Below are 26636 nucleotides of genomic sequence, written 5' to 3'. Positions count from 1 at the left end.
TTATATTAAAAAAAAATCATACTAAACTAATGTGGAGTCAGATTCTAATCTCTAGCCACCCCACTGCATGAGATGACTTACAAGCAGAGGTCTAACCTGCTGTGTTAGAATAACTCAGAGTTAAATTCAATTTCTAGTATCTTTTTTTTTTTGTCTTCAAGCACACTTTCTATAATAACCATCAAGCTTTTACTGTATGCAACTGGATGATTTTAATTTCAGGGGATTTCTAAGGCTAAGGTCTTCAGTTGAATAGACCTAGTCAGGTCTACTTAGCTCCTATCTCTGGCTCTAACTTGTGCAACTAATATCAGAAGGGAAACTTATCCTAATCAGGTTTTCAGTAACTTGAATGGTACTCTCGAAGGTTGTTCCCATCAACACAAACAACTATTCTGGCACCGCATCTCAACACGAGATCTGGGGGTCAGGATAACGATGGTAACCAAAATGTTCATCAGTTGGTACTTACTTTTGTCTCACACCCTTACTCATCGCCTTGGCTGCTCTGTGCAACACTGAATTCCATTTAAAAAATATACAAAGTACAAAAAGTCTAAAATATCTAAACATTGTTCAAAAGCAGTTAATAAATAACTGTGGGGTGGATAAAATCACTGAGAAAGAGGAGGATATGAAAAGAGAAGACAGAATCTGAGTAAGACGCTGATTTAAGTAATAGAAGAAATGGGAAAAGAGTCAGGGAAGGAGTCAGACAAGCAGCACACGGGAGCCAGAGGAGAGAATAAGAAGCAAGTCGATAAAGCCAGCAGGGTGAAATGCTGACTACAGGTAAAGAGTCTACAGACATGAAAGGACTTATGTTGGATTTGGAATTATGCGGTTGTGCATAACCTGAAAATAATTCTTAACATGTAATGGAAGGAAACACACACACATAAAACATGTAAGAGGATCAGAGAACAGAGAGAAAACTTTCCAACTGTACATTAGGAAATGACTCAAAGCAAGAAAGTGGGTCCTCAACTGGATCTCAGCACATGAGAAGAATAACATTTAAAACACAAGTCTGATGAGGAGGAGGATAGCAGCTAACATAACTGGGTACTGATTCCTACTGACCACCCACGAATGCTCTCCTTTAAATCTTACCACAGCCTAAGGAGATAAGTTCTAAATTCACATACATTTCATAAATACAGAAAATGAAATTGAGGGGTGTTAAGAGACTTGTTCAAAGTTTCATAGCTAGTACCTGGTAAATTAAGTATTCAAACCCAGACCTGTCTGATTGGGCTAGAAATGCAATGAAGGATATTTGAAGGAATTTGGAATACCAAGACCAAGTTGTTTTAACCCAGATTCATGTTTCAATACTAGGAATATGTTCAAGCCTCAGTAAGCCCAGAGCTATATAGTTTTAGTATTTCAGTGTTTACAATAAATCATATAGTACCTTATGGAAAATTTATTCATTCATTGATCAGATATTTATGGAGTGCTTATCACATGCCAAGTAGTTTTCAAGACATTAGGAATTCACCAAGAGATACCTGAGAAAATGATTCCTGCGGTGACGGACATTCTTATGATAGACTTGATAGCTTAATGGACAAAACATAATATAATGAGAAAACAATGAATACTTGGGAGAAAAAGCAGGGATGAGGAAAAGAAGTGCTTTGGGCAAGTGGGCATGCAATTTCAGGGTACTCAGAAAAGACCTCTAGAAGTAGAAATACGAACAAAGACCGTAAGTACATTAAGAAGCATGCCATTTTGGAAATCTGGTGGAAGCAAGGTCCAAGGAGAATAAACAGCAAATATAAAATCCTCAAGAATATGACTGGCATTGCAAGGAATATTACAGAGGCCATGTGGTTAAAGCAGAGTTAGCGAGGGGAACACAGTAGAAGATGAGCCAAGAACACCGAGGCAAAGGCAGATTCTCCAGAGCTTCGTTGACCACTGCAAGGATTTGGGATTTTTCTGAGGTGGGAAGTCATTCTAGGGTTATAGGTAGAGAGAATATTATCTGACTTAGATCACTGTTTGTTGTGTTAAAAATAAACTGGTTGAAAATAAATTGAGGTAGGGACTATTTAATATAAAATCTTTCACACATTTTACATATATATTATATAAAACACAAGCAAACATTGAACCTTTTTGTCATCAAGTGAATAAAGAGAGAAGATCAAGACAAACACAGCTGAAAATTCAAGCTTTGTGAGAAACTCAAGAGTTAGGAACTCTGTGAAAGAGCTTATTATTCTGATCATGCTGTGTTTTCATTAGTTCTAATAAATTAAGGAATTGCAAAGTTATTGAATATAGCTGACATTCTATTAATTTCAAGGGAACGAGGGTTACAAAAGCTCGTATGAGAATTCGTTTAGAGCTCAATTCAACTTACCCTCCCACTCTACAGAGAATACAATTGGTAGTGTGCGAGTGATTTTTCCCCCTTACTGGCAGAATTTGATATTACTATTTTTATGTCGATTTGAACTTAATGAACTCAATCCCTTGATTAAATGAGAGGGTTATTTTATCATGGAATATGTCTACATACTTTTGGCATTTTAACTTGATCTTAGTTTATGACATAGGCACTATACCTTTAGTAAGATGATGTGCTAGAGATTATTCCATTTTCTTTCATATGAGAGCAAGATTTAGAGGCAAAAGAAGTTTTTTCTTTCTTTCCACAGACACACATTCTCATGAACACGAGCTTCTTTCCAATGGTCCCTGATGAATTATATTCTACAAATGCCAAATAGCCCTCTCACCCCGGCTCACACTTAGTTTTTGAAACAAACTGCAATAGTAGCATACTATAAACTCACCTGGTACAATTCCCTAGACCGGGGATTACAATTCTCCTCAGAGAGGTGGTAGCTGTAAAAACAAACAAAACCTTGCTGATGGTGAGTCCCTCCCTTGGGAGAAGATTGAAACAAAACAAAACAAACCAAACAAACAAAACCCAGTAGGGTTTGCATATATTACCTTGCCCTTCACTGCCTCCTGCACTGCATTTCTAATTCACTCCCTAGGTGATCTCATCCAGAGATCACAGCTTTAAATACCATGGTCCCAAATGTATGCCTCCAGCCCTGAACTCCCAGCTTACATCCCAACTACATACTTCATGTGTCCATTTGGAGGTCTACAGACATGTTAAGTGATGCCCCTTCCCAGTCTGTTCCTCTTGCAAGCCTTTTCCTCATCTCTGTGACTGGAAATGCTTATCTTTCTACTTACACAGGCCAAGAACTTTGGAGTCAGTCTGATTTCTCTCATATCTGGAATCCCATCTATCCAAATACATCCAGAATCTGACCATTGCTCACCAGGGACAGTGCCATCCAGCCTGTCAAGCCAGCACTATTCCTCACCTTCATCATTAGACCATTAGAAGGGCATGTTAACTGGCCACTGACTTCAATTTATGCCCCCTCCCCACAATCTGTTCCCCCACACAGTTGCTAGAACAATACTCATAAAGCATCAATCTGATAATTTCACTTATTTCAAACTCTGATGGCTTTCTCAGAATAAAGTCCATGGGCCTCATGCCATGGCTCCAAGGCCCAGGTAATCTAACTTCATCCCCTACATGCCCCTTCATCTCCTCCTTACTCTGCCAGAGCCACTGCCCTTGGCTGGGCCAAACTCACTTATCCCTCAAAGCCTTGGTGCTTGTGGTTTTCTCCATCTATAATGTGCTTTCCCCAAGACAGCCACACAGCTAACTATAGTCACTTGAGCTTTGGCTAATTATCATCTCTTCTAGCCTTGTTAATTTCACACACACACATACACGCACCTTCACCCCACCACTTCCTGAGGAGTATTTATTTTTTTCTTGATATTACATTATGTTTTTGTTTATGTGTTTATTGTTATCATCTTCAGAAATCTAAGACCAACAAGGAATAAGAGACACGTCCAAAGTCCTTCACTCAGGGCCTAAGCAATGCCTAGTGCACAGCAGGTAGTCAGTAAATATTTATCAAATAAATGCACAAATGAATGAATCATTTCTGAACCCCAGGAGACAAGCTATTAAAGTAAAAAGATCAGCTAGATGGTGGTGCAGTTACCAATACAATTTCAAGGTCGTAATTCTTCCATAAAATATCTGGCAATCTAAGTCCCCTGTAACATCAGAAGGCCAGGGCCTACACTAATGGAAAAACTGCTACCTGGAGCCATTTCGTAAGAATCTAATGCGAGCTCAAATCAATATTCAAATGGTTCTTAAACATAATCTATTGGCAGTGAAGCCATGTTAAGTTCAACCGTAAGACAACCTCTAATTTTCTGTATATTTCAATGTATTTGGTTGAATCGATACATCAACTTGTAAAGAGAAAATGTAAGTGGACTTTTAAAAGTTTTGTCAATATCTAAGTCCATTTGTGACATGTGTAGGAAGAACTACAAAAAAATCTGTGCAGAACAAGATCTTCCAAGAAAATATTAGAGCGGGCAAGGTGAAAATACCTTCCAACTGACAACTGATTTTAACTACTCACACCAACAAAATTTCTATAAGTTTAATTAAAACTTCAAATGGAATTGTGACTATTTTGGCTTAAACTAATGAAGGTGATGAAAGACAAAAATCAGAGCATGAGAAAAATGACAGAGTACTAAATGTCTGCAGAATTTTAGCTGCAAATCAATGAGAATTGAAAGCAAGCTAAATTAATAAGCCTTGAACTAGGTGAAAGAAAAACCATCTGTGCTAGTGAGCCTATATTAAGTCCTGGATCCTGGTAGAAGCATGTCAAGAAGGTTGCAAAGCAGAGTTACAAGAATAACTGAACAACAGCTGAATGCTTAGTGTCTTAAGAGAAGCAGACCTCTAAGATTTAAATAGCTATGAATCTAGTTATAATCATTTATTATTCTAAACAAATGTCCTCCCTGGGTAGTGAAAGATTTGCAGATGCATTTGCCAAAGTGCTGTCTAAAGCATCATGAAATTTGAGAGAACTTGGACTCCAGGACAGGCACCAAAAAGCAGAAGACAAAACAGAACTCTAGCTTCCAGGAGGAGAGACTGGCAAGATTTCTCTCATTGACAGATGAGATGGGAGATGAAAGATCAAAGAGAAAAGGAAGAAATAATTGCAAGAAACCAAAATGGAAAAGAAATTCTATCATACTAACCTCATGTCTTTGATTAAGTTTTCAAGTGAGAACTCTGTGAAACATGACTGATCTTGTAGCAGGCCATTTGCAAAGCTCTTGAAATAACCAACACCCAAAGCATGAAAGACAGATTTGGAGATATTTAGTCTGGAAAAGCAATAGCTCAGTGGAGATACTCTTTCATATTCCTTGCCGCTCTTGCTTAGTCTTTCCTAAAGGTGCTTCAATAAACCATGATTCTTACACCAAATCACAATTTCCTCAACACCTATTACAAAAGAAAACTACTAAGTACCATAAGAAATACTCTACAGGGTACCCTGAATATTCAATGGACTTTAAAAAGAATGGCCTTCCGAGTTAAAAGAGCATCAAGGTAAAGGTCCAGGGTAGGTGTGATATCAAAAGAACATAGCGTACTGTGCCCGACGGACAAGTGGCGGCATTTCACAGGGTGGTTAAGTTCTACTTCTTAAAAGAAGAGCGAATTCAGACTTTTATGCTCATAAGTTATTTGGTCTGCTTTTAGAGTTCACCCATTCTTGCCACAGAGAAGTCATTATCTAGAGATTCATTTTAACAAAAATTAAAATAATTATCTTAAAAATACTTAACATTTTCATTTTAAAAAGTGAGTTTATGTCTCCCGAGGGAAGGGAAACAAAAGCAAAAATAAACTAAGGGGACATCAAAATGAAAAGCTTCTGCACAGCAAAGGAAACAACAAAACTGGAAGGCAAACCTATGGAGCAGGAGAAAATATTTGCAAATGGCATATCTGATAAAGGGTTAGTATCCAAAATACTTTATCAAATTCAACACCCAAAAAATGAATAATCCAATTAAAAAATGGGCAGAAGACATGAACAGACATTTTTCCAAAGTAGAAATAGAGATGGCCAACAGGCATATGAAGAGATGCTAGACATCACTCATCATCAGGGATATGCAAATCAAAACTACAATGAGATATCACCTCAGATCTGTCAGAATGGCTAAAATCAACAACATAAGAAACAACAGGTGTTGATGAGGACGTGGAGAAACGGGAATCCTCTTGCACTGTTGGTAGGAATGCAAACTGGTATGGCCACTCTGAAAAATAGTATGGAGGTTCCTCAAAAAGTTAAAAATAAAACTGCTCTATGATCCAGCAATTGCACCAGTAGGTATTTATCCAAAAAATACAAAAATACTGATTCAAAGGGATACATACCCCCCAATGTTTACAGCTTTATCTATAATTGCCAAATTATGAAAACAGCCCAAGTGTTCATCAATGGAAGAATGGATAAACACACACCCCAGAATATTACTCATTCATAAAAAAGAATGAAATCTTGCCATTTGCAATGAAATGGATGGAACTAGAGAGTATTGTGTTAAGTAGAATAAGTCAGAGAAAAACAAATACTATATGATTTTACTCATATGTGGAATTTAAGAAACAGAACAAATGAGCAAAGGGAAAAATGGGGGGGGGGCCCAAGAAACATTTGTAACTATAGAGAACAAACTGATGGTTACCACAGGGAGGTAGGTGGGGAGATGGGTTAAATAGGTGATGCAGATTAAGGAGTGCACTTGTTGTGATGAGCACCAGGTGTTACATGGAAGCACTGAATCACTATATCATACACCTGAAATTAATATTACACTGTATGTTAACCAACTGGAATTTAAATAAAAACTTTTTTAAAAAGTGATTTTAAAAGACATTTGTTTTAGGGCAATAACAATATCCATATGATACCATAATGTGGATACATATCACTATACATTTGTCCAAACCCAGAAAATGTACAACACCAAGAGTGAACTGTAATGTAAACTATGGAATTTGGGCAATAATAATGTGTCAGTGCAGGTTCATCAACTGTAATAAATGTACCACTCTGGGGTGGGGGTGGGGGGTTGTTGATAATGGGGGAGGTCATGGATGTGGTAGGGGGAGGGTATATGGGAAATCTGTACCTTCCCCCCAGTATTGCTGTGAACCAAAAACTGCTCTAAAACAACAAAATCTTCTGTAAAAAATTCTTCACACTATTATCTTATTGTTCTTACCATATATTTTCCCTCCTTTCTGTTCATCTCTTCTTTATTTCATATATTCATTTAGCTAATATCATGTGGTCACCATGTGCTGGAAGATACACTATGTGTTAGAAATAAGAAGATGAACATGAGCTACTTCAGCCTACAGAAAATTCTAAGCATAAATGAAGACTGTCTGGTGTAAAAGAACACTTACATTCTAGGGGAATAACAGCCATTTGGAGATATGCACAGGATAGTACAGTAACAAAGAGGAGGGATACTGAATCTTGTAGGGAAAGTATTCCAGAGAAGTCTTCCTCAAAGTGGAAAGGAAGGGGAAAGGAAGCATACCAACTGGCCTAAGTATGGTGCCTTCAGAGCTCAGCAAGTTAAAGAAAGACAAGGGATAGGGGAAAACTAAGACTAGAGGAGGGAGGGGAGGCAGGAATGCTTCTTTAAAGACCGAGTTCTTGGTGGATGGGAAGGAGGGGTTTCTAGAAAGACCTGAGGAAATATTTGGGGCTGATGGGTATGCTCGTTATCTTGATTACGGTGATGGTTTCAAGAGTATATTCATACATGTCAAAATCAAATTCTACAAATTTTAAATATATGCATTTTGTTGTATGTCAATTATACTTCAAAGATTTTTTTTTAAGGTCTAATGCTATTCGAAGAACTGTAGACATCCATGTAAGAGCTATGGGAAGCAACTGAAGGATTTTAGGGAGGCAGTGAAGGATATTCTGTGGTATTTGACACTTATTTTACATCTTTACAGATCTTCCCTGCAATAAAACTAAAGACTGAATCAACTGGTCCTATTATAAACAAGGAATCATGCTCCTGTTATATACAAAGAACCATGCTTGTCTGTATACCCAGAATACATTCCTATCTTTAAGTGAGTAACATAGGTCTTCTTTATCTCAACTCACTTTTAAAACCAAACTTCAAAAATGCTAAAAAAAAAAACAACAAAAAAACCCAGACATCATAAATAAAAGCAAAGAGACAAGTGAGAAGCATTAAGAAAAACTGCAAATAGGGTACCTGGGTGGCTCAGTTGGTTAAGCGACTGCCTTCGGCTCAGGTCATGATCCTGGAGTCCTGGGATCGAGTCCCACATCAGGCTTCTTGCTCAGCAGGGAGTCTGCTTCTCCCTCTGACCCTCCCCCCTCTCATGCTCTATCTCATTCTCTCTCTCAAATAAATAAAATCTTAAAAAAAAGAAAAAAAGAAAAAAGAAAAACTGCAAATATTTATAAAGGAGTAACAAAAAGATTATGTAAGATCCTACAAGCTAGAAGAAAAAAAGAAAAAAGATAAGCAGTTCTAAGAAGAAAAATAATATATAATAACTGCTTTAATATCATCTCATAACCAAGAAACATAAAGTAAAATACATAAAAACAAGTGAAAAAAGATAATATTAAGTATCGGTGACTATACCAGAAAAAAAAAAAAAAAAGCACACATACATTGTTCCTAAAAGTATACATTGACACACATATCTTGGAAAAGTAATTTAGTAATACTCTCAAGATAAAAAATACCTTAACCTAGCAAATGAAATTCTGGGACTCTTTCCTAAAAAAATAGTAAGAAAGCTAACCTTTATAAAGAGTTTATCATTGTAAGAGGATTTACACATATTCACCATATCGATTTTTTAATACTCAGAAGAACATAATGGAGGTAGGCACTATTACTGCCCGTGTGATTGGTAGAATAATGATCCCTTAAATATAACCACTAATCACTAACACTTCTGAATACATTATTTTACATGTCAAAGGGACTTTGCAGATGTGATTAAATTAGGGATCTTTAGAGGGGTAGATTATCATGGGTTATCCAAGTAGGCCCAATATAATCACAGACTCTTATAAAAGGAGAGGAGAGGTTCAGAGGAGATGTGATGACAAAAGCCATAATGACGCTGGACCATGAGCCAACGAATGTGAGCAGCCTCCAGAAGTTGGAAAAAGGAAACAAATATTCTTCTATAGCCTTCAGAAGGAATGCAGCCCTGAAGACCCATTTTGGACTTCTGACCTCCGGAATTATTAGACAATAAACTTCTGTTGTTTGAAGTCACTAAGTTTGTAGGTAAGTTGTTATGGCAGCACAAGGAAATAATATAGTCCCATTTCACAAATAAGAAAATTGAGGTACAGAAACATAAGTAACTACCCAAGAGCACACAGCTAATACGGCTGGTCTAGGATTAAAACCCAGAGTCCATACTCACAACATCTAAGATACACTGCCTTCAAATGCATATATAAAGATGAATGCAGAATTACTCTTTTAAAAAATCCTGGGGACATACAATTTAATGGGTACTGACATAATATTTCTGAATAGTATATCCAAGTACATACATGAAGATGTGTACAAAATTATTTTAAAACCCTCCAACTAACCATCCTTCTTTAGAGGAATAGTTAAAAGAAAAAGTCACACTAAAGACCATAAAATACCATTAAAGAATTTAAAACCAGGGACACTAAGGTGGCTCTGTCGGGTAAGTGTCTGCCTTCGGCTCAGGTCATGATCCCAGAGTCCTGGACCGAGTCCTGCATTGGGATCCTTGCTCAGGGGGGAGCCTGCTTCTCCCTCTGCCTGCCATTCTCCCTGCTTGTGCTCTCTCTGACAAATAAATAAAACCTTAAAAAAAAATTTAAAACCAGTACATCATGAAAATTAACTATCTCCAACATATATTTTTTTACAATGAAAAAGTTTCTGAACAATATATTTTTTCTAAACGCTCATATGAACACGCATATATTTGTGAATACAAAGAAATAGGTTTGGAAGTCCAACAAAATGTTAAAAATAATTTGTATGGGATGCACTGAGCTAGTGAGATACAAGGAACTTCCACATTGTATTCAATATTTTTATACATTATTTGAATGTTTTACAACAAGAATATTAGGGTTTATTTTAAAACAGGCATTTTTTATTCAAGGAAATATGCATAAACTTCCTACAACAGTTTTTGATTTAAAAAAACAAAACAAAACAATGGAGGTCTCTCACGCACAAAGTTTAAAAGCCCTGCCCTATAGTGACACCAAATGGTGGCAGCTGAAAATACAGAACACAAACAGGACATTTGTTCAATTCAGCCTTCCTATAAATGTTTTAATCCCTTTGAAGAACAGGCAGCTTAACAGAATTAAATAATGTGGAGACAAATACTCAAACACTGGGCGCCTGGGTGGCTCAGTTGGTTAAGCAACTGCCTTCAGCTCAGGTCATGATCCTGGAGTCCCGGGATCGAGTCCCGCATTGGGCTCCCTGCTCGGCAGGGAGTCTGCTTCTCCCTCTGACCCTCCTCCCTCTCATGCTCTCTGTCTCTCACTCTCTCTCTCTCAAATAAATAAATAAAATCTTAAAAAAAAAAAAATACTCAAACACTTAGAATTTTTAATCAAAGGAAGTCTACTGCACCAAGTTTCTAATTGCAAATTTTTAGGCATTTTTCCAAACTTCAGCTCATCTTCTGATCCCACTGACTATTCACATGTCTCATTTCTCCCACAGTTAAATCATGATACTGTGAGAACAGTGATTTTACCTAATGGTTTACTGATCAAAGAAACTGCAAATATAAAAAAAAAAATAGTCATACAACTAAAATCAGGTTTGATAAGTAGGCAATATTTTGGGAGGATAAGTGAGGAGGTGTTAGAGCTGAAGAGGGAAGGAAGGAATCCAAGAAAAGAGGCAGGTATATTTTCACTTCACTTATTGATAGAAAATAAAGTTGAATAAAGCATGAGGAGAGGGCCTACCAAATATAAACTGATTTCTCAACAATAAAAAGAGTCCTGAACTGCCCAGGAAAAAGAATATTTCAAATTAGGCACAGTTAGTATTCAATGTCCTCTGCCCAGAACCTAAACCAACAAATAAAATCAGCATGCAAATGGTCTCATTCAAGTCACACAAAAAGATACAGAGATAGACCACCTCCCGCAGCACTCCTTTAAAATACCATTTGACTAGAACCTTTAGTCCCTCAGTATTAAATGGTAACAGTTTCACATTTTTGAAGGGATATTATCTTTCATATGTCAAAATCTCCCAGAAAACATAGGACATATAAGTATACTCTACTCAGCTACAGAAACAACTTAATAGTATCATTAAACCATTAGACCCTGGATGCATAGCACCAGAGGATCAATTCCAAAAGGTAACAGGCCACCAACCACCACCAATGTCACCATCACAACTAGACTACAGAGCACAGACAGGACCAGCTCCAGAACACCTAACAACTGTCCTGCTCAGCTGGCCAAGGTCCAAGTCATAAAGATTGCAGGGAGAATTAGTTCAAGAAGGTACCTCAAGACTCTGAATTATTAAAAGTAACAGATGAATGACTAAACCCTTCAAGGCATAAAAGTACCTGTATCTAGTATTCATGCATTAAAAACTTTTTTTTTGAATAGTGATAGTATCTGCATTAAAAAATTTTGTTTCCAATTTCAACGGAGAAATAAAGTGCATATGAAATACTATATTATAGAAAACCTGGAAAGAATACACACATATCAAAGTCAATCAGAAAAAGACAATTATATGATCTCACTCAAGTGGAATTTAAGAAACAAAACAGAGGACCATAGGGGAAACATAAAACAAGACGAAATCAGAGAGAGAAAAACCATAAGTGACTCTTAATCACAGGAAAGAGTGTTGCTTGGGCGGGGGGGGGGGGGGGGGGGGGGGGTGCAGGCTGGGAGATGGGCTAACTAACTAGGTGATGGACATTAAGGAGGGCACGTGATGTGATGAGCACTGGGTATTATATAAGACTGATGAATCACTGACCTCTACCTCTGAAACCAATAATACACATTAATGTTAACTGATTGAATTTAAATTAAAAAAATAAAATATAAAAAAAAGAAAGAAAACTTCAGGGACATACAATCCAATGAATATTGGCATAGTATTTCTCAATAGTCTATTTGTATAACACACTCTATATAGGATATAGTGTTCTAAAACGTTGTATCTAAGTAATACATGACAAAAGTAAAACATTTCTAATTTACATGTTATGTCTTATATATTCAAATTGGTCTTCAATGGACATTGGTTACTAGCATTTTGAATGTGTCACTTTTGCACACTGCCTTTCTATCAAAGAGAAAATAATGTAAACAAATGCCAGTGTCCTGGTGGATTTGCTTTTTGTTTATTGTTTTACAAAATTCTTTAGTGGAATTAAGGTTGATTATATAATGCAAACAACTATAATGACTATCGTATCAAATTTTGATGTTTGTTGAAATGGAACACACCTTTTCTGAGAAATCTGTAATTCACATGAATCAAATTAGTAAATTTATATAACTGGATGAAAGAAAAAGTTAAACTGGCAAATAATTTAACTGTAGAGTTTTAACGGTTTTTTTTTTTTTTTTTTTAGTGGAGCGAGAGAGCAAGAAGAAGGGGGTAGGGAGAAAGAGAATCTTAAACAGGCTCCACACCCAGTGCAAAGCCTGATGTGGCACTTGATCTCATGACCCCGAGACCATAACCAAGAGTTGGATGCCTAACGGGCTGAGCTACCCTTAATTGATTTTTGTTAAAATGAAAACAATATAGAAATCACTATCAGGCTACAGAACTGGAATACGATACAGAGCTAAAAGTAAGTCTCTCTTGGGTGAAAATGAAAAAGCAAATGTTGGCCTCATTTGGGGGTGCAAAGGCTACCCTAACCCTTCCCTATTCCTTGTCTGTGATACATTGATGGTTTTTAGGTAGAAATGATTAGTACTTTAAATCTAAGTTTAGTCAATAAGTAAATGTTTTTCTAAAAGATCAAAGTAATAGGAATCTGCAGTTTAGCTTACCTCAAGGTAATAGCCCATCTTTGATACAAACATAATTAAGTTTATTACTTTAAAAATGAAACAGTATAATGGAAATCACAGAAATACACATGATAATTATAATCAGTTTCCTAAAACTACTAAATCATCTTACATAATCTTGATAAACTGAAAACATACCACTTTTTAAAGAAACTTAATATTGAGCGTTTATTCCAGAAAGAACAAAAAACTTCAGGCATTCCACACTGCTCTATAATTTTTGTCCATCATTTTTTTTTGGTAATTCTCAAGTATTGTTTAGAACTTTAAGTAGGTTTCCCCCTTTTTGGTGGGGGTAGGTGTCTGAGAAGTAGAGGAAGACAGATTGGGAATGGTGAAAACTTGCAAGGGAAGAAGGTAAAGTTGAAGAATATTACTATTTGACAAAAAATATATATATACACACACACATACACACACACTGTATTTTCCTCAACTTTCTTTCTCCTTTCTTCATGAAAGTAATTATGTCTTAAAATGTCAGTACCACACAAACTAGAACTTACAAAAATGTGTTCAAGAATATTCACAATCAACATATGATAAAGCACTGTTCATATTGTCTATAACAGATGTTTTTCAATAGCATTACTCTTTCTACATTAAATTCCATTTGCAGTCAGGTATGACCCGGCATGGAATGTCAAGATTCAAGGTCAAGTTTGAGTTGACATGTCCTGAAATGGAAGTGGTCCATCTCTGTCTTAAAATCAAAACTATAACCTCTAGCACTAGTATCTGGAAGTATAATTGTTTTAACTTTCTGACCCCTACAATAACACCGCTTATAAATCATGGCTCTTTGATGTGAACTCCAGATTTTCGATGGAGGACATAACCTGGCTATTTTAAATACACTAAAATAACTGCAAGTTTGAACTCATTCTTCTGTGAAAATCACTAAAACATGGCAAGCGTTTTACATTTTTTCTGTGATTATGTACAATGTAAAAAGTTACTGGCTAAATAGGCATTTTAACATAAGCTTGTATGTGTTTCAGATTTAATGTGAATGGGAAATATTTTAAAACTGTAATTTTACATTTTGTAGTCTTCAAGAATCAAAAAAAGATGGGCAAAAAAGTCTGTGGTTAAAAATTTAATGCAAATTCTCCCTTACTCACTTATTCCCAATGGAAGACAGTGCAGGTAGAGCATCAAATAGGGATCAAAAGAAAGACAACGTGATCAGGTAAAAGAATATAAAGCAAACAAAGAAATACAAAAGAAAGTGAAAAAGAGAAGAGAACATGATACCCTGGAGAATTGGGTTAAAAAAAAAATGAATAACATTTTTGTAAAGAAAATCAGTTAAAAGGTTTTATAATCAAACTTATAAGACTATAAATAGGAAAAACCCTGCTTCCCCCTCCCACTTCTGTGTTCTAATCAGCGTTTTGTGAACTCAGGAAGGGGGCAGGTGCTGTGGAGAGGGGTGAGGAGAATGGGTTTATGAAGAAACAGGAAGTAGTTTAAGAGCAAATGCCTACAACATGCAAAATATGGTATGCAGACAGTCCTTTGGTTAGCCAACCCAAATTTTCAAAATTATATCAAATACAATTCCATCATATCCCTGGAGGTTGGTAATAGAACTGAAGATAAAAGGGAAAAAAAAAATCTTACATATAAAAAAAATGGGGGCGCCTGGGTGGCTCAGTCAGTTAAGCATCTGCCTTCAGCTCAGGTTATGATCCCAGGGTCCTGGGATCGAGCCCCAGGTCAGACTCCCCAATCAGCGGAGAGTCTCTTTCTCCCTCTGCCTCTGCCCCTCCCCCTGCTTGTTTCTCTCTCTCGCTCTCTCTCTCCTAAATAAATAAAATCTTAAAAAAAAAATAAAAAGAAATGAAACACTAAAGTATTGTCATAATGACTGAATGTAACCAACCTCAAAATGATAATTTAATGATAGGAAAAAAGAAGAGAAGAAAGGTTGATAAAGTTGCAACTCAGCTAATATGTAACATTGGCACGTATTTTCACCTCTTCTGACCCCAACTTCCGTAAGATAGGAGGCTGGAACAAGATGATTATCAAGGGGTCTCAAAGATTTTTTTTAAAAAGGTATTCACTTTTCATCCTCATTGCCAAGAAGGAGACTGTATTTCTAATTCCACAGTCTAAAACAGGAGATGAACAGAGGTGAGCGATAGAACAAGAAACTGAAGCTACTCTTGCAGTATGTTGGAATACGTAGCTCCAGAATAAATCATAAATATACTCGTCTGCCATAGGAGTGCAGTTTTCATCTTACATTTTGACATGAAATAGAGAACACATGCAAAAAAATCAAGTTTATACTTTAAAAAACTCCTTGGACTTTCTTTAAGGCTATAGTTTCAATATATATATTTGAAATCAAGATAATTTTCCATAAATATCCTTAGGTTAAAAAAAAAAAAAAGACAAGATGGACATTAAAGGTTTATAAAACAATCCTGATGTGAAAAGGTCTGACAGTTCTTTCCTGTGTGGCACAGTATAAAAATCCCCACCCAGGAGAGCTAATGCTGAGAGATGGATGGTACTTACCACAACAGCAAACTGCTCAGGTTCACATAGGTTGTTATAGTCACTCTTGAACTGAGACAATGAACTTAATTGTTCTTGATCAGGAAGATGCTTTATTAGGTTCTAAAAATTAAAACCACAAGAAAATATCTTCACTAAATGTGCTTCTTGAAATCTAGAAAGATTTATTAATCGACTATGGGAAAGAAACCACTGAAAAAGTCAATCTTTACTTTTATTAGGTAACCTCAGCCTTGTACTCAGCCTTACACTACATTCTCTGCATCTGGAAAGCAGTCAATTTTCCTCTCTTCTCTCTAGAGTTATATATTCAAATCAAGCGCCACTTAACTATAAAACTGAGAAAGAAAAACTCAACCTACACCAAAGGAACAGCTTTCTCACCTGGGTAAATGTGATCAATCACAGTTCAGCTTTAGGGAATTAAATGTCAGAAATTTCAGTCAAAGCCAAACATTTTAACACTTCATTCGAGGGGATAAAAGGAATTATCATATTGCTACTAAAAGGCAAGAGAAAGAAATGAAATTCGGGGAATTTTAATGAAAGTGCTTGCAAGATTTAATGAACATGATTTACAGTTTTAATAATAAAAATTAAAGTATCTCTAAAACAAAGACTAACTTTCCTGATGGGAAAGAAAACTTGAAAAGATACTGAAGACACAGAATGATATACTTTGCAGATAAAAAGCTTATAGAGATAACCTTTAGGAACTTAAGTGCCCATGGCCTTTGGCCTTTATCACCTGCAGTCCAGAAACCACAGGTTCTCGGTTATTCTGGCTCCTTTTATCCATGGCCTTTCCCATGCCACACATTTAGACAAGAGAAACACTCCCAATGGAGAAAGACCAAATAAACACACAAATTGTCTTCCCTGTTAGAATTTTAATGATTACACAATCCTGGGGACAAAGTCTATACAGATCCTCTGTGTCAAAATATAAATGACTATAATAGTGTTATAAACAAATTAGTGTCCTGATATTAAAGTTAAGAAACAGAGTGGTTGGTGCTCACAACTCCAGATAATAGCGTCAGTATACTCTGTACAAGCCCAAAGTCAAGTACAAGTTATAATTAAGCCTACATCATGCTATATATATTTATGGGGAAAAACTCCCCCAAACGTGTCATTAGTTAAAAATAATGTTAGAGAATGTTATATATCAAAGTAGTTAGATCAAAGAACAAGTTTTTGGACTCACTGTGTACCTTTGGACAAAAACTTGGTTGACTGGCCAAAAACAAACAAAAAAAGGGGCAATTTAAGATAATCCCTAAAAAAGAATTCACTGTTAATACTACCAACTGAATAAAAGCAATAGAGGATTTTTCCATATAAATAGAAATTTCTCTTATTAAAATTGCCTGAGGCCCAAAGACCTGGTTATTTACGCTTCTTTCAACCATTCTAGCTGACAGCTGGATTATGTGAGTTATTTACTAATCAGGTCTCTGAATTTCTTCAGTATCCTTTTAGATGACCATCAAATCCCCTTAAATATCTGTAGTTAACATATAATTAATCTTTTATCATGAATTTATTAATTTTTCACTTGCTTAGTTTTACTTTGTAAAGTAATGAAAACTACTATGATTTGTAAGAATATAGGCCCAATTTCCCTTGTCCCTCCCTTTACCAAATTCACCATCCTTTCACAAATCCTAAGGTCCTATCAAACTAAACTCTTTGCAGTTGCCGCCTGCCCCAAACTCTTCCCTCATGGCACAGGGAATTATTAGGGCCAGAATAACTGACCCCTGCTACATTACTCACACAGCGCTACTGCCTTTTCTACATCCATACTGTATCCAACCCTGCAGAATGCTCACCTCCACACATGCACACATGTAAATACCCTCACCTCCACACATGGCACAGCGCTCCCCTAACACACCCTCTAATTCTAAATAACTAAATAAATAAATAAACTCTTGATCCAGTCATGTTTATCTTGTAATTATATAGGTAAATGTCATTTCCCTTGCCAAACTAGAAATTCCAAAAAGGTAAAATCCATGCCTAATAGAGCCTGACATCATGCCCTGCACATGGTGGGTATAATAAAATAACGAATTAATTACTAGAAGACAAATGAAGGCAAGTGGGTAAAGAATGAGGCAGAGAGCTGACATCAAAAACAGCATACTACTGATATCTGGTTATATATGAATACGTAACAAGATACGCCAAAATAAAGTTATGACTGTGAACAGAGCTTACCAAAATGGTGATTATTATCAAGTAATGTTTTTTTTTCCATGCCGTGTTCAAAATTGGCAGTGCTTCACTTTACAATTAGGAATATATTTTTAGGGCGCCTGGGTGGCTCAGTTGGTTAAGCGACTGCCTTTGGCTCAGGTCATGATCCTGGAGTCCCGGGATCGAGTCCCGCATCGGGCTCCCTGCTCAGCAGGTGGTCTGCTTCTCCCTCTGCCCTCTTCCCTCTCGTGCTCTCTGTCTCTCATTCTCTCTCTCTCAAATAAATAAATAAAATCTTTAAAAAAAAAAAAAAAGGAATATATTTTTAAAATTAAAATAAGACTTCAAAGAGCATGAAAGTCTTATTTTTTTTTTTTAAAGATTTTATTTATTTATTTGACAGAGAGAGAGAGAGTGAGAGCAGGAACACAAGCAGGGGGAGTGGGAGAGCGAGAAGCAGGCTTCCTGCCGAGCAGGGAGCCCGATGCGGGACTCGATCCCAGGACCCTGGGATCATGACCTGAGCCGAAGGCAGAAGCTTAACGACTGAGCCACCCAGGCACCCGAAAGTCTTATTTTTTAATCAATCTATAAAAGTTCAAACTAAGTCTTTAGATTTTAAACTCCTAAAAATTGTTTTATATTTAGTAGGTGTGGTAGGCAAAAGATGACCTAAACCACATCCCCCAAGATGTCCACACCTAATCCCAAGAACTTGTGGAAATATTAGATTACATGGCAAAGGGAAATCAGGATTGTTATCAGCTGACCTTAAAATAGGAAAATTTTTCTGGATTATCTGAACTGCTGAACGTAACCACAAAGGTTCTTAAAAGTGGAAGAGGGAGAGAGAACAATGGAGCGAGAGGAAGATGTAATTATGAAAGAAAGAAGAGAGGCAACATTGCTTCAAAGTTGAAGAAACGTGTCCCAAGCCAAGGAATGTGGGCAGCCATGAGGAGCCAGGAAAAGACAAAGATTTTTTTCTAAATCCTATAGAAAAGAATGCAAGCCTGCCAACACCTTGACTTTAGCATGGTAAGACACACGCCAGATTTCTGTTCAATAGAAATGTAGGCTGATACATCTGTGTTATTTTCAGCAACTAAAGTTGTGGTAAACTGTTACAGCAGCAATAGAAAACTAATATATTAAGAAATTTTACGGAACTGGATGATCTTTGGACATGAATTTTAAAAATCCAAATTCTTCCCCCATCTCTGTCCAAGAGCCACCTGAACATCCAACACATTCATGTAATCAAGTTAAAAGCTACTCTGTAAATACTCAACAAATGCATTAGGAAAAATACCCATATGTATTAAGTAGAAATATTTTCTCTAAGGAACTTGAAGTCTACTCCCAACAACAAGGCACATTTATAATCAACAGTCACAAAGACAAAAATCTAGTAAAAAGAAAGTGCTAGAGAATGAAGGCTTCAAAAGTTACTGGATTACATTGTTTGAGTGTCTCAGTGACTCACAACGCAAACTCCTACTGGGATTATGTCACAACCACATTGGGAAGACAAGGTAGGAGAGGCAAAACCAAAGGCTGCTAAAGATACCATCAACTGATGGATTAAATGTCTAAAATAATTTTAAACATGTGTTAACACTAACAAATAATCTCTGGTTTCTTTTTATTGCTAAAAAAATCCTTTTTCTAAGTACATCCATTATAAGAATGAAAGATAGTAAACAGAAGATATTATTCTCTCACTATATGATTTGTGGTTTGATTCGCTGACTTTACATTTTATCAAGATATTCATTATTGATGCCTTATGTGGATTTCAGCAAGCAACTCTGGTACCACACTAGCATTCCTTAAGTACTACTGTGGGTAAAAACCATTTAAAAAACCTCGCAGCCGCCTGAATGAATTCAGAATGCTATGCCCACAATTTCTAGTACTTGTAGGAACACAAATGACTCAAGGAAGGGTTGTTAATAAAAGATAACTTTAAATAAAGTTACCCTCTGTCTTCTATATCAAATCATAATATGACTTTATAAGACAAAAGTCTAAGAAAAACATATTCTAAAAGGATTATACAAATAAATTTTAATTAACATATTACTAATCTTAACTGTAACCAAAACAAAAACATATATATAAAATTAAACAATTCGCCTTTCAGAAACAGTCATTTAAAATAATTGAAATGTAATCATTTTGATAGCGTTATATTTGGTTTGCAGTTAAGAGAAGATGCAGAGTTTTATCTCCTGGCAAAGCAGAAGTTATGCTAAAACTAATTATGCAGCAATGATTTTCCAGTTGAATGATTTGGTTTAAGAATTTTGCTTCACTTACAGATTTCTATTTAATGAGAAGCTTGCAATGAAATATTGGAATTTAAGCTCTCTGCCAGTTTATTTACCTGAATCATAGACTCTGCCAACTGTGTTTCATCCACTTCCAGTATCATCATTTTGATTTCCTCATATGGCACCCGAAAAGAGCTCAGGAAGATTGCTAAGAGGAGGAGGGAGAGGTTCATGATGAGTAAGTGAAGAAAATAATTTGAGATGTAGTTCTCTATAAAAAATAATCCATAAAATGAGAAACTTTAAACACTGAATGTAATTACAATGGGGGAAAGGTTCATTAGCACTTTTTCTATTCTAGCTTTAGAACTACTATTTAAGCAACAGTCCTTTATTATTATGCTGGTTACAAGGTTGATTTTTAATGCTTAATCATTAGCCTATCACGGAATGGTGCCAATTTTCATGTGATTAAAAAAAAAAAACCTGAAATATATTTGGTATGCCATAAAAATATCACATTGTAATAAAAAGAACCATGAAACTCCAAGATGCACATGTAATATTTGTCTAAACGTGTGTTTTTAGCTTGTATAATATCTTCCAGCCCTACTAAGTAGTTCACAAAAAATATTTTAAGAAAACTGCTAAGTAGTGCATTAACACTATTTTAAGTTATAATAGCACTTCCCTGTTTCAAAATATTGTAGACAATATCCCAGAAAAATAGCCTCTGCATGTAACTAAAGCTTGAATATCCAATATTAGAAAACAAATTTTCCTGAAAAGCTATCCAAATAGATTAGATTGGATAATATATCCAATATAGATTGGATAAAATTACTAAGAATTTCAACATTTACATTTTTTTCTAATACCTCATATATCTAATATTAAAACACAACGATCTTCTCAAAAGCTATTGAGGTAAATAAGGATATTTTCACAGTATTAGATTCAAGGCTTTTGCTATTTCCTCCCTTATTCTACTATTAATGTCTCTTCTTCAGTGACAGATGTCACTTCTTGAACATACTCAGAATTTGCTACCACTAGCCCACTAATTTAGATGCTAAACTTACGTCATGTTGTCTGTAGGCATTTTCATAGAAAAACAGCATTTTTTACAAGATTGAAAAAACATGATCTACTTCTTTCCTGAAAGCTGTATTCCATATACCTGAGGATTCCATAGATCATCTACAAATAAGCAACAAGGGCACCATCTGTGTTCTCATCACCAGCTTCACGGACACATTTCTGAACTCAAACAGTCATAAATATGGGATAACAGTGCTAGAAATTATGGATGGGTATAATCCTTAATATCCCAACAAGATGGAATGAATGATATAAATGCTATTGCAACAGAGATTAATGAAATTATAAGAGGATAACCCCATAGTGGACACTAAAAAGCACAAAAATATATGATCTCAAAAAAATCATCAGTAAGTAATGGGAAGAGAAGATCTAAATCCATAGACCATGTACAAAACAAGTTGTATATGATTGTAGAATTAAATGTAAATATTAACAAAAACAAATACTAAAAGAAATTTCACATGTCCATTTAGCTCCTTTATGGTAAGAGAATATCTTAATCATAAAAGTTGATGGAAAATATATGAAAAGACTGATACCTGACACCATAAAAGGGAAACACCATCAAAGCACCAAAACAGGGCGCCTGGGTGGCTCAGTTGGTTAAGCAACTGCCTTCGGCTCAGGTCATGATCCTGGAGTCCCGGGATCGAGTCCCGCATCGGGCTCCCTGCTCAGCAGGGAGTCTGCTTCTCCCTCTCCCACTCCCCCCTCTCTCTCTCAAATAAATAAATAAAATCTTAAAAAAAAAAAAAAAAGCACCAAAACAATTAAAAAGCAAGGAAGCTGAGGGGATAAATCTGCGTCAAGATTGAATGCATTTGTTTTTTCTTCATTTAGAATATCCTGAGATCTAAGAAAGAAAATGAGCAAAATGTACGTAGCCTTAAATAAAAGGGAAAAAAGACCAAAAAAAAAAAAAAGTAATATGTTAAACCTTAGGAGTAAGCAAACTGAAAAGGCAAATTGTTAAAACATACCTGAATTGTAAATTTAGTAAGATTAAGCAATCTTTGAAATTATTAATTTCCTTTGAGAAGCAATAAATCTCACTCAAGAAACCTAGTCTATGGATACAACATGGAAATATAGGAAAGATTATAACATTAAATACAAAGATCAAAGAATAAATACTCTGAAGCATAATATAGTTGTTGAGAGGAAAAAATATATACTTTTATATACTTTAGTCATTATGGCAAAGTGGAGAAATGCCCTTGAAACATCTATCTCCTCCATCCTGAAAAGGATATTTTGTATCTTAATCAAGAAATACCCTTTGCATAGCATAAGGTATAGAGCTCTCCAATCACTCCATTGTACAACTGAAACTAATCAAACATTGTGCACCAACTATACTTCAAGAAAAAAAAATAAAACCTTGAAATATCTAAAAAACATACATATGTGCGTGTACGTGTGTGTGTGTAAATCCTAAATTCATTTCTAAGCTGTCCTGAAAGGAAGGGAAATAGAAATCCCGGGAGAAAAAATATTTTAAAAAATGGAAGTTCGAAATAATGGCCAGGAAAAAAAAGAAAAAGATTACTAAGAAGAAACAAGATTGGGGAGGGGGGGGGACTTGGAAATTAGAAAAAAAATTTCATAAAAAATTTTTAAAAATTTATATATACATAAATATATTAAGCTACTATATATATAATATATATATTAAACTCCTGACATTAAAAACTCAACCTATGGATCAGACGTCAGATAAAGAGAAAACTGAGGACATCAAAGACATAGGCAAAGAAGCAATCCAAAACACAAATTTAAAGAGATGGGAAAATACTAGGTTAAGAGACACAGAAGAGGAATAAAGTACCTTAAAATGTCTACTTGGAGTTGCAAAAGGCAATCACAAAAAGTACACAAATGAAGAAAATCTTATCTGAAGAGAAAATGTCAGAATTTTCCAGAATTATAGAGAGATACAAATCATCACAATAAGAAGACCGAACCAATCCCAAATAGAATTGGTTTTTAAAACCACATTGGTTTATAGATCCTTATAAAACACATGGCGCTGGTAAGGTTGGGAAGGGGGAACATTCAAGCACTGATGGTGGCAGAATACATTTGGTACAGACACAGAACAGTATATACCTCGAGCAGGCAGTCACCTGTTTCTGCTAAGAGAAACAATAATAACTATTTTAGGTTTTTAAGCCCGACAGAGTCTCTGTCACAACCAGTCAACTCTGCTAGTGTAGCACAGAAACAGCCATGGACGGTATACGGTCAGATGTCCTGGCTAAGTTCCAACAGACTGCGTTTCAACAAACTGGGAAAAGCAAGATTTAGCCTGAGGGCCATAGTTTGCCGCACCCTGTCTCAGTACAACCAAAAATGGGAAACCACCCAAGAGTCAACCAAGGGTTAAATGAATCAAGTATAACATTCAAAGCATGTTATTAAAACTGCAATAAAAATGAATATACTGCAGCTAGATGCATTAATAAGGTATGATTTTATTTATGTACAATTCAAAGTCGGTCAAAACCAAACAACTTATTTAGGAATATGTACATGGTTGGTAAAACTATAAAGAAAAGGAAGGAAATATTTAAACCAAGATTTAAGATAACGATACTTCGCATAGGAAGGGAGGTAAAATGGGAAAAGGTAATATTTAAGTCTCTAAAGTATTAGTCATCTTCTGTTTCTTTAGCTGTGGGTGTTTGATTTATATCATTAAACTGTAACATGTATTTACATATTCACTCCTGTATAATATGTCATAACTATTCAATTAAAAAAATGTTAAAAGAATAATATGAAAACAAAAACGCATGGGGAAAAAAAGGTGGCATAGACTGTGGGTAAAGCATTAAGCTTACTCAAGCAAAGTCTGGCTCCTGTGAGCTTCTCTCAAAAGCCCTGAGAATGTCCTGTGGGATTAAGAGTGTCTTTGTTTACCGGGGGCACTGGGCCACACTAGACAGTCTATGCTAATAATGTGATTTATGGTGGGGGCTTTGGGTCACTGTATTAGCCTGACCTCTCGAGGGTCTGAAAACTAAAGTCAGTCGTGCAGGGGTTCACCCATTACCAAGACCTAGTAAAAATGGTGGACACCAAGGCTTAAGTGAGCCTCCCCAGTTGGCAATAATCCGTGCGTATGAGTATTCATCATTGCCAGGGGAAGCTAGAGCTGTCCATGGCTGAAAACTTCACCCTCAGAACTCTCCTGGACTCTGCCCCATGTACATCTTCCCTTGCTGATTTTAATCTGTATCGTTTAAGCATGAGTCAAATAGCTTTCAGTCAGTTCTGTGAGTCCTTCTAACAAATTATCATACTTAAGAGTGGTCTTGGGGACCCCCAAACTTGCTAGTGTCCAAAGTGAAGATGGTCTTGGAGATGAAAAAAATTTGCAGATAAAAACCTTCTATGATCTCACACACTTTTAAAGTATATAAATATGAATAAACATAAATAATACAACATGCATAATGAATATAGTAACATATATAAAAAAAGATAAAAGGTTAACAGAAGAGTTTACTTTGCAAATAGACATAATTTATTCCTTGACTTTCTTCTATATTTGTAATTTACCCACTGCTTTCTGGTATTAATTATTATATAGTTAAAATAACATGCACGGGCGCCTGGGTGGCTCAGTCGTTAAGCGTCTGCCTTCGGCTCAGGTCATGATCCCAGTGTCCTGGGATCGAGCCCCGCATCAGGCTCCCTGCTCCGCAGGAAGCCTGCTTCTCCCTCTCCCACTCCCCCTGCTTGTGTTCCCTCTCTTGCTGTGTCTCTCTCTGTCAAATAAATAAAATCTTTAAAAAAAAATAAAAATAAAAATAAAAAATAAAATAACATGCACATCAAATACCTATATTTATAAAGACTGAACTATGTTGTTTTTATAGCTTATGAATAAGGTTTTAGGAAAACATTTGCTCAAAGGGTAAAAAAAAAAAAAAAAAAAAAGAAGAGTTGAAAATGGCCTAGTGCATAACACACAATTCAGAAGACAAACCTAGACCTTAAAAAAACAAATTAAAAGTTACTAAGAGGGCGCCTGGGTGGCTCAGTTGGTTAAGCAACTGCCTTCGGCTCAGGTCATGATCCTGGAGTCCCGGGATCGAGTCCCGCATCAGGCTCCCTGCTCGGCAGGGAGTCTGCTTCTCCCTCTGACCCTCCTCCCTTTCATGCTCTCTGTCTCTCATTCTCTCTGTCTCAAATAAATAAATAAAATCTTTAAAAAAAAAAAAAAGTTACTGAGAATATGAGATACTCATTTAAAGCCTCCAAAAGACCCATTAAAGTGAATATTTTTTTTCTTTTTTCTTTTTTTTATTCTTATGTTAATCCCCATACATTACATCATTAGTTTTAGATGAAGTGTTCCATGATTCATTGTTTGTGCATAACACCCAGTGCTCCATGCAGAATGTGCCCTCCTCAGTACCCACCACCAGGCTAACCCGTCCTCCCACCCCCCTCCCCTCTAGATCTGTTTTTCAGAGTCCATCGTCTCTCATGGTTCGTCTACCCCTCTGATTTCCCCCGCTTCATTCTTCCCCTCCCGCTACCTTCTTCTTCTTCTTCTTTTTTTCTTAACATATATTGCATTATTTGTTTCAGAGGTACAGATCTGAGATTCAACAGTCTTGCACAATTCACAGCGCTTACCAGAGCACATACCCTCCCGAGTGTATCACCCAGTCACCCCATCCCTCCCACCCCACCCCCCACTCCAGCAACCCTCAGTTTGTTTCCTACAATTAAGAATTCCTCATATCAGTGAGATCATTAAAGTGAATATTTTTACTAACATGCATCTTATCCTTCAAAATGTGATTATATAGTTCCCACTGGGCAGTTCTGAGTTCAGTGAAGAAGTGTAACGTGTGCAGATTTTGGAACCAGTCACACATGTTTTCTTCAAGGGAACTTATAAATATTTAAACCTTTACATTAATTCATAGATTCCAGGGTTCCTCCCTTTAGAGCTCTAATACTCCAAAAATCTGGTAAAGCATATGATCCTTGTACAACTCCTAAGGCATCTCTTGAGCTGGAGTGGCTAAAATTCTACCTTTTAGGCTGAGCCCAGGGTCTCTGCCAAACCCTTTATGACCTCAAATACAGGGAGAACCTAAAATACCCTTGAATCAATAGGTAAATAAAGGAGTATATTTTAGATCCTTTGCTCAAAATTCTATCAAATATTTCAGTAAAGAGAAATCTAAGAGAAAGTATCTGATTTCCAAGTGACAACATAGAGAGTCTTGTCACTATCACAAGACTCTTTTCAGAATTCAGTATCTCAAAAGACTGAATTTCACAGACAAAAACCAGCTGTGAATCAGACTATAATTACGGTCAAGATTATAGGTTGCTAAAGCTTCTTAAAGTTTAAATCGTAACACTTGCTACAATCAAAGAGGTCAAGAAGAATCCAGAAATGGATTACATC

The 26636-nt window shown here is 36.1% G+C and overlaps 1 protein-coding gene across 1 annotated transcript in view; it reads right to left on the bottom strand.

The window, feature by feature from the left end:
* DIAPH3 (diaphanous related formin 3) overlaps positions 1 to 26636 on the bottom strand; it is a 485828-nt gene that overhangs the window by 243273 nt on the left and 215919 nt on the right. Inside the window, exons 19-20 of the mRNA XM_035003260.1 lie at positions 20209 to 20303; positions 15612 to 15713 (exon numbers count right to left, since the gene is read on the bottom strand). Of these exons, the coding sequence (XP_034859151.1) occupies positions 15612 to 15713; positions 20209 to 20303 (197 nt within the window). The remainder of the gene's footprint in view (positions 1 to 15611; positions 15714 to 20208; positions 20304 to 26636) is intronic.

This window comes from Mirounga leonina, unplaced genomic scaffold (assembly GCF_011800145.1).
Source record: "Mirounga leonina isolate KUSES-001 unplaced genomic scaffold, KU_Mleo_1.0 Mir_127, whole genome shotgun sequence".
NCBI classification, from domain to species: domain Eukaryota; kingdom Metazoa; phylum Chordata; class Mammalia; order Carnivora; family Phocidae; genus Mirounga; species Mirounga leonina.
The sequence above is the reverse complement of the archived record's forward strand: the minus strand, read 5'-3'. Positions and strand labels throughout refer to the sequence as shown.